At 40.4% G+C, this 10,245-nt stretch overlaps 1 protein-coding gene across 1 annotated transcript; it reads left to right on the plus strand.

The window, feature by feature from the left end:
* The first annotated feature begins 8,167 nt into the window (after positions 1 to 8,167).
* Positions 8,168 to 9,320, plus strand: tyw3 (tRNA-yW synthesizing protein 3 homolog (S. cerevisiae)). The gene is made up of 4 exons (XM_034118782.1): positions 8,168 to 8,203; positions 8,288 to 8,359; positions 8,530 to 8,663; positions 9,104 to 9,320. The coding sequence occupies exons 1-4, from the start codon at positions 8,168 to 8,170 to the stop codon at positions 9,318 to 9,320; spliced, it is 459 nt and encodes a 152-aa protein (XP_033974673.1).
* The last annotated feature ends 925 nt before the right edge of the window (positions 9,321 to 10,245 follow it).

Here is a 10,245-nt window from a genome sequence, read left to right on the forward strand (position 1 = left end):
AGCTAGTAATTATGCTAATTTACACATCAATCGTTATGTACTTTTATATTACGCTGTAACAGGATCTAGTGATATCCAAGCAACAGAGCTTCATTTAGCATGAAAGAATTATTGCACTGTATATATATATATATATATATATACACACAGTGCAATAAGCTTCTTAGTGCAATAAGAAGCTACAGGGACGTTAATCTACGTCGGTAATATTAACTTTATTTAATACAACATTTACGGTACAAGATTTAATCATACAGCCCATGTAGTATAATATTTTATAAATGATGAATTACAGCAAACATGTGCAATATATCCATTATTACAGCTCCGTGGGCTGGCAGTAAGGCGATATGGGTCCGTTCTTATTGTGCATCCATGGGTAAAGATAAACGCATGTAGTGCTGAACACGTAACATGAACGTGCCGGGCGGCGCGGTCCCGTGGGTTCGATGCGCGTTCATAATGCAGAGGGAAATAACTCTCAGAATAACGTTATTAGCACATTTTACAACTTGAGGAACGAATGTTTTTAATAAGGGCTATACAAGTGTTCATACTGGGTAGTTTATTTAGTTTAAAAAAAATTATCCAACGATTTACAGACCACTCTTTCCCCATGTAAGTCAATGGGAAAAAGTGTTTCCGGGCCTGGCAACCAAAAGGAAGTGTAGTACCGCCGTTTGGCCAGCACGAATATTTTCATCAGAGTCCGGCGCACTTCCTGGGGGCTTGGCTCAGAGCCGTATAATAGAAGAGTTACGACATCTCCGTTCACTCCAATGGACCAGTTTTTTTACAGCAATAGCCGCGTTCACACCAAGTACTTTCCTGTACTTAGTTCCGGCACTAAGAGCCCTGGCGCTTTTAACCCCAGGGCACTTAGTACAGATCGCGTTCACACCGGAGTACTTTTCCCTGAGGGAAGATTACAAGTACAGTAGGTGGCGGTAAGCACCTTAAAGTTGTTTGCAATCCGCTACAAAACAAGAGAAGAAGAAAAACTTCCCGCGTATACTGTCTGTTGTTTACCTTCCGACCTCAGACATGATGGAGATGGAGTCGACTGAAGTTGTGCTGTTTGTGCTCATGTTATACAGCTTTGTAACTTCGTTAATGCGGCCAGAGCCTGAGCCTATTAGACGTCCGACAAAAATCCGGAGCCGCCACACGTCGAATGCTATAATCGCAAAGTTTCTTCAGCATCAAAAGCTTTAGGAAAAGGATTGGCCGACGGAAAGCACACGATTGCCATGTTTCACCGTAGGATGGCTGATACAGGATCTGTTTAATCGCCATGTCGGTTTTCTTTATTGCACTCTCAAGACATAACATTAAATAGAAATATTTTAAATGTAACTAAAGTGTCAGTTGTACATGTCAGTAAACATTGTCAATATAAAATAAAGTGTCAGTTGTACTATATAATAACAGTAATAACAATATAAACTCCCAGGTGTAGGGAGTCTCAGCAGCAAACCCACCTTTATTATATATCTTCCTGAGACCCACTGCATCCGTCTGCCATAAACACTATGCAAACATACATGTTAGTTTTGGCCCATAGTGGACTCCATGTTGTGTTGTGTGAAATGGGGGGGAATTAAAAGTTTAGGTCAAATAATATTTAAAATGATATAAATTATCATATTTGTGTATGTGCCGCTGCCATTCCCCCACAAGGTTGCAACATTGATGATAAATAAATGACAAATAAAGCTTTGCCAGTTTATAACCGATGAAACATGATGGTATCAGAATAATCACTTACATGTGATGTATAGGATGCTACACAGGTCACAAAAGATAAAGTGTCAGGAGAAATAAGCTTAATCGCCATGTCGGTTTTCTTTATTGCACTCTCAAGACATAACATTAAATAGAACAATTTTAAATGTAAATAAAGTGTCAGTTGTACATGTCAGTAAACATTATATATAAAATAAAGTCACAACAGTAATAACAATATAAAATAAACTGTCCCAGGTGTAGGGATAGTCTCAGCAGCAAACCCACCTTAGTGCAACGTTGTGTGTCGTGTGTCAGTATTTACAAAAACTATACCAAATAAACTGTTATTAAATGCAGTTTGTCGCTCATCCTGCCGCTGCGCCGACGCTTCCTCATGGCGCAGCGCCCACACTTCATCCTGGTGCTGCTGGCGCTCCATCTGCTGCTTGAACACTTCTGCCTGGCGCTCCATCGAGGTGAGCATCTTGTCCTCCGTTTCCTGGGCCTTGGTGAACAGCACCATCTGATCTCCACGCAGCGACTCATTCACCACGGCACGCCGGTCCTCCAACGCCTGGGCGGTGTCAAAGAAATTCGCATCCCGTGTCCGCTTTCCTAAGAGGGGAAAATAAGCAATATACAAGATCTTAGTCGCCATGTAGTTTTACAACATACTAGGAATGTGTTTTTTGTATTTTCACAAATAGAATTAAGGTTTCACAAATCTGAAACTGTGTTCTAAAGAATCTTTTGACTCTCTGGGATAATCCAGTCCAGATTTGATGAGTCTAGGTATAGTGGTTTTAGATCAGGACCTGGTCTAATGTGGTCTACATGTAAAAAAAGCACTGAAATCTCCCTTTTTTGTATTTTCACAAATAGAATTAAGGTTTCACAAATCTGAAACTGTGTTATAAAGAATGTTTGGCCTCTCTGGGATAATCCAGTCCAAATAAATCGGCTATGCAGCGATTCAAGAGGTTCAAACACGGAGGATTGTTCCTTTTTGAAGAGTGCTTCATGTATGCTTGAACTTTGTTTAATGTTGTTGAGGCAAGTTAAACATAAAATATGATGAATATTATGAAATAAACATGATTGTGAACATCAGTTCGATGCGTAACGTTCTTTCAAGACCAAGTTACAGTGTGTGTACCTTTGCGTTTGGTTGCTGGTAAGGAGGACGACAAAGCGCTGTGATCTAGAATGCAAAGCTCACTTGTTTCCAATCCCGAGAGTTGTCCATCCTCGCCTGAAACAGACGATTAGTGCCATGAGTTAGTGGAGCAAATTACAGAAACACTGCACAGTTATTCACAAGTCAAAACGTTTTCATACAGCGGAGAATATCTAGCTAGGATGTAGCTAGCCGGGGCCGGTGTTAGCCTATTATGGCTAGCATGGCTAGCTTGATCTACTGAGCAAATAAAAGTACATCTGAGACCATTATTGTGCAGATTAAAACCCCAGTGCATGTAGTTGATTTTACCTTCATCGTGGTAGTCATCGTTGGCCACTGAATCCGCCGTTTGTAGTCCTGAGTTTCTTTATATTTAGCCGGCTGTGCACAATTCCCAGGTCGAGTGAAAGCTACCGAACTGGCTTCAGTAGCATTCCTTGGGTCGCGTCCTCGGCGTAGATCTCCAGAAGCGCCGACACCTCCTCATCATTTCTTGATGCTTGCCATAACTGCTTTCAAAAACAAACACAACGCACGGAGCGTTGTGTTTTTGTAGCGAGGAAAAACAATGGCGTCTCCACAGAACATTTTCAGAGTTGTACGGGCGTGGTTTGCAATTCGCCCAGCCAATCAGCACTGGGGAACTTTTGGAGCACTTTTCACCCACAGAAAAGTACGCTCTCTGAGCTGGCTCTAAAAATGGGGGTAAAAGTACCCGAGATTAAGTACGATTTTTGGTGTGAACGCGACATAAGGGGTACTCACGGAACTAAAACGCGAAAAGTACGGTGAAAGTACTCCGGTGTGAACGCGGCTAATGGCGGATCGTGGAACCGTCAATAGTTCCCCGGAAGTTAGCTTGCCGCTGACTTCCGGGGAACTTTTGCGACCAGCAACACAGTACAGTTGCAGCATAATAGACCGTTCGTGATGGACTTTTAAAGGTAAGAAGACGTTTAAAGATTTATATTGCGGATATTATCAGCACATCTGAGTCAAATGAACATGTGTATTAAAGGATGTTAGTGGACTATCCCTAAATCAGTAGATTTAGGGAACGTTTACAGATAACAGATTAGGCTAGGATACCGGATAAAGTTAGCAACACACGTTAACCATGAACAGCTATTAATCCGTTCTCCTAATGTTATTTCATCCAACGTTGTGGAATTAGAGAAAAAGGGCTTCTAAACGTGATTTTTTTGTGGGGTGGAGGAATATAATATTAGTTAAATATAACATTGGGTCACGTGTGATTGTAATGAGTGGAGGTGGAGAAATTACGATCTCCATTTTGGAGTAGACCTACAAGCTAGTATAATAAAGTTAACGTTACACAATAATAAGGAAGAGAGCTATTTGTGTGATACATCGCTATTGATATGAATTTAGAGGGCATATTTGAGACTTCCAAACAGTAAACAAAAAGTAACCTACTGTATGGCAGGTGGAGGGGCAGTGATGTTACAGGTGGAGGACTTACTGGACATGTATACACTCATTACATACTGTACGTAAAATACGACCAAGAATGTGAGACAACTTTATACAAATTCATATCACATCCATTACTGATGCCATTTGTCATACTTTGTTAAACTCACAAATAATAAAGTTCCATAACTTCAGTTGGAAACAAAGACCACACCTTATCTCCCCAAGGCAATTTCCCATCCAATAGATGTGCTATATAGGTGTGTATAACCCTTTCTCCTGTCTGTTTCTCCCTCTTTCAGCACACGAACCAGAGGGGGATTCAATAGAGCCTGAATACCTGCACTGAGACCCTCACCCTGCACCCTGAGTCTCAACTCTCAGAGTTCTTCAAGCCTTTCCCTGTTATTTGTATTAAACCAAACATTAAGCTTCCCAATGGTGTGGTCTTCGTTTTGTGAAAAAGTGCAAATGCAGTGTTTGAATATGATTACCTCACATATTTTGTTGCGGCTGTCTGTTTTGATTGTTAAATTGCTCCTGCTGACTTGAGCTAGCCATTTTTCCCTCCTCTCTGTGTCAGTGGGGAAGCCGTACATTCTGATTCTTACTCCTTTCTCTGAGCGATTGGAGCATCCCCAGGCAGCACAGCAAACCATGGTGGAGACGATATGCCAGGACAACACGGAGGAAAAGGCACAGACAAACTGCATGACATGCTATTCAATGTTTATTGAATTCCATGTATTTACAATGGATGTTCCTAAAACAACACTTTTAACGTCATAATCATGTTGCTGCTAGTCCATTGATAAGTCACCTGTCGGTCTCCTGTCCTTTCTGAAAGTCATAAAGAGTACATTAGTCATTTAGATTACTTATGTCCTCAAGTACCATGGGATTACTGAAACCACCATGAATTAAAAAAATGGTAGAAATTAATCTAATCTAAATTTTGAAGCATTCCTTGCCATCCCCTACCTCTAAATATATCAATAAACATTAGGAAGTGATGCTCCTGACTACCATACCTGTTTAAGAAGATAATATTTGTTTTAAATAATTCAAAGCAATACACAACAGCAACAGGCTCTTTAACCAAGGTAATAACCTAACATGTATATGTTAACAAGTAAACTAGCTGTTCACACTATTCATAATATTATCCATAAATATTAGCAGATTCTATTTTATTTTTAAAACATATTGATGTAAATACATACACATATCGGTATGTTGTATAAATATTGCAAATCAAGACCTTTATTCACTACTTATTACCAAAAATCGTAGTTCTATCTCCGGTAATCATGCATTCATATGTCCCGCCACGAACTTCCGGGGAACTATTGACTCTCCCTGAACCACGTGACGATCAAGCATTTTGGACTTCCGCTGTCGTAACTCTTCTATCTATATGGCGCTGGGCCGGCTGTTTTAAAATCATCATTGACTTAAATGTACAGCGCTGCAGTGTAGGTAACCATGGCGATCCTCCTTGTGATACAGGCCCCAGCTCTCCGATAAAAACTAGCAATGTGCAGCGACACTGTTACAGTCAGTGGAATATTTAATTTGTATACAAATATATATTATACTTCATGTGAACAGGTCCCGACAGTCATCCAGCTCTGGCTCTGATTCGTAGCCATGGAAACAATCAGTTTGATGGTGTCGTCCTTTCTTCCGCCTCCCTTTATACACACTTGTTTTCTCCTCCTCTGTCTGTTGTGATCCCTGTGAGATGGGAGGATCTGGGATTTGTAGTTCTTTTTGTTTCTCCGTAGGCATGGCTGCCAGGAGATTCTGGTGGAACCTGGAGTTAGGGCAAATAAAATAATGCCCCCTGCTGCTTGCTTGGAATGTTTTATTTTCCTTTTCTACTTATTCAATACATTATTAATACAGACAGTTAATGACTCAGACAACCGAAAACACAATGAGTAGAAGCGTGAGGGCAGAAAGCATAGCTCATAAAGAAAATAGCCCCCGGTTAGTCTTCCAGTTTCAGTGTTTTGGGTCAGTTAACTGCAAACTTAGGAGGTGGGTTTCCATGTGTGTATGTATATAAATACAACCTAAATAAACAAAATGATATATATATATATATATATATATATATATATATATATATATATACATACACATACACCTATGGACTGATTTCCAGGGCGTTGTCCATTTTAGACACAGGTTTATTATATTTACAGCCCTTAATAACATTCATTTTCTGGGCTCGATATGTATCTTGGCTGTTTTCGTTGTGAAAACAAATGGACCGTAGATACACGGATTGACCGTCCTCATCTGCGCTCTTATTTTGTAAGGTAACTTCCGGTAGCAGAATATGAAAAAACGGTAGTTTTTTTGTTTCTGTTTTCTAGTGATTTTATTTTTTGTTTTGAGGAATAGGAAAATGAATATCATCCCGTTTTTTAAGTTTAGTAAATCCCTTTTTGACCATGATAAAGAAAAACGCCTTGTATTTCAATTTTGGTTTTTCAATTTTAAAACGAAAATTAAATATCCAGTCGTTTTTTGTTTTTGAATATCCATTTGTGAAAAGAAAATCCAATGACCAAAACATACACTGACACCCATACAGTGGCGGCTGGTGGAAAATATTTTAGGTGGGGCTGTGGAAATGGTGATCAAACAATACTAGGGGGGTCCGGGGGGATGCTCCCCCGGTAAAGATTTTTGAGAAAAGACCCCCTAAATTATGACTTCTGGTGATGTTAGAGGGGGGGAAGGACAATTTGAAGTTTAAAAATATGAGAAGACTGATCAATACCTCCATAACTTCAGTGTGGTTAGCTATGAATCTTCCAAAACTTCCAAACACCTTGTCCTGGACATAGTTTCTACAGCATAAACTGTGCAACAGTACAGTAGGCCCACACAAACTGCAGAACACCGGGGCTTTGGGAACACTCAAAATTACTTAAAATGATTTAATTCCCATTTAACCTGTTAAGGGGTTTTTTTTCCCCCATTTTTTTTCTCACGAAACTGTGTCTCAGGGCTTCTTAAAATGTAATAAACTATTCATGTGTCCTACTCAGAGGAAACGCAGCTAACTGATGATATGAACCATGTTTACCGAAACAAAACACAAGTCTCACAAGAAGCGTCTAAATGAGCCCTGAGCGAAAAAATGCTAACGCACTCTAGGTATAAATCAATCGATATACTTATCGGATATGCACAAACAAGCTTATGCTAACAAGCTGAGATTCCACAGATTCTAGAAATATAAGTATCATCACTGAGCGATCAGAACTCGCGACAGGGGAAGCAAATACAGACATCACACGATGTAGCTTTAGGTAGCAAAACACGGAGATATGCTCACCTTTTGCAGAATAACAATTCTGATCAAAAACGAGAAAAACGCAGCTGAAGGTTAATCCATAGGTTAATCCAATGTGTCTGTCACTTTGAAAAAATGATTGATGATCCATAATTCCATTTTTATGTCAAAAACTGAGTTTTCATTAGCTGCTAATGGTAGCTTCCAGAGTGTATGACAGCTTCCTGTTTTGTCTCCTTGGATACGAGTCCAAACAACTCACAGACTGCAAAACTCTGTGTGTGTAAAAAGACGATCCACAAGCAGAGATTTGAGATCCACAAGCGCATTTTTGGTTGACAAATACAAAATGGATTCACAAATGCCTGATCGAAAGTTGTCAATGTTAAAGAGATATTCACAAATTCCTTTTGTTTATTTGTAAATGAATTCTCTTAAATGCATTTGTGGATGGTGTTTTACATTTACAAATCACATATTTACACACAAACTATTTTTATGTTCACACAAATATGTATGAGACAAATCTAAGCCCATACTTTGTTGTGGTAGCTTGTGTTATGGTGTGGGGTATTTTTCTGTGCATTGCTGTTCTACTGTCTATTACTAAAGTGAGGTGTGGTCTCCTCCAGCACTCAGTGGCCATCAACTCAGGCTTCAGGAACTCCGGCCTGACTGTCAGCAAGACGGGCAAGATCATCACGGTAGGCTTGGGACATCAATGCCACTTCCTCGGTTGTACTAATAGATTATCTTGAATATTAATAATATTGTCAATTAATACAAATGGACATTTAGACAATCTAGGCAGTGGAACTATCGCTCTGCTTTGTAAAAGAAGTCAAAGTGTCCGTGCTGTATGGTGTCCCTGCAGGCCGTCCACAGCACCCACGGCCTGGAGGCTCCTCTCAGCCATGAAGGGAAGCTCCTGGTGCCTCATGACTACATCCATTTCCTGTGTCAGACAGCCAATCAGAAGATGGAGGAGAACCTGAGATTCATCCACAGGTCGGTCTGCTATACAAAAATAGGATGAGAAATGAACTGTACTTAGAAAAACTGTATAGTAATCTGTACATGGACCTGCATGAATACATTTGTACCTTTCTTTTCGCCCTGGAAATCAGTCCATAGGTGTATGTGTATGTATATATATATATATATATATATCATTTTGTTTATTTAGGTTGTATTTATATACATACACACATGGAAACCCACCTCCTAAGTTTGCAGTTAACTGACCCAAAACACTGAAACTGGAAGACTAACCGGGGGCTATTTTCTTTATGAGCTATGCTTTCTGCCCTCACGCTTCTACTCATTGTGTTTTCGGTTGTCTGAGTCATTAACTGTCTGTATTAATAATGTATTGAATAAGTAGAAAAGGAAAATAAAACATTCCAAGCAAGCAGCAGGGGGCATTATTTTATTTGCCCTAACTCCAGGTTCCACCAGAATCTCCTGGCAGCCATGCCTACGGAGAAACAAAAAGAACTACAAATCCCAGATCCTCCCATCTCACAGGGATCACAACAGACAGAGGAGGAGAAAACAAGTGTGTATAAAGGGAGGCGGAAGAAAGGACGACACCATCAAACTGATTGTTTCCATGGCTACGAATCAGAGCCAGAGCTGGATGACTGTCGGGACCTGTTCACATGAAGTATAATATATATTTGTATACAAATTAAATATTCCACTGACTGTAACAGTGTCGCTGCACATTGCTAGTTTTTATCGGAGAGCTGGGGCCTTTATCACAAGGAGGATCGCCATGGTTACCTACACTGCAGCGCTGTACATTTAAAGCTCCCATGTCATGCTTTTCCGGTTATTACCCGTCCCCTTGTGTGTTATGAAGGTTTTTATGCATGTAAACGGTGTGCAGAGTCAAAACCCTCAAAGTACACCCTGTAGCGAGTAAAACTCTAACACAGAAAATACCTCCCCAAAACGCCTCGTTGGAGATACGTCACTGCCCATTTGAGTCTTCCATTTAGTTCCGGGTACCGCCTGATGTCATGCGGTACCCGGAACGAAATGGACCAATCCCGAAGAGCTATGGCCACACCAGCAGCGGCGTGTTCCTCCTCCAGAGGTTCGAAGAACCGGCATTTCACAGACGAAAGCTTCCAAAACATTGCCCAGTTTGAGGCCGGATATGCACAGCTTGTTTGGACCGTTTGGAGCAGGGGAAGATCTGGGTATACAACCTGTAAGTTTGCATTGTTATTTGTGTATTTATCAAACAAGACTGTTTAAATGTGTAAACTGTGTTGGACTGCTAAGCCATTGACACAGTGCTAACTGTGCTAACTAAGTTGCTAGAGTTTCCATATATCAACTCTAATATCAGCAGATGGCCTTGCATACATGTATCTCATAGCAGGAGAATGTCTGCATTCACACACAAAATACCTATTGACAGTATACTGCGGGTGATTTGCCGGTCAGTCGCGAAACGTAATTACATTATAGCTGGCGTAGCGATCTAACACACGGAGCTTGAGCTAGTTTTGGTCAGAAAAACATTTTTGTGATGCTACGTTGCTAGCGTTTAAATATATCAACTACAATGTCAGCAGAT

This window comes from Trematomus bernacchii, unplaced genomic scaffold (genome assembly GCF_902827165.1).
Source record: "Trematomus bernacchii unplaced genomic scaffold, fTreBer1.1, whole genome shotgun sequence".
Classification (NCBI taxonomy): domain Eukaryota; kingdom Metazoa; phylum Chordata; class Actinopteri; order Perciformes; family Nototheniidae; genus Trematomus; species Trematomus bernacchii.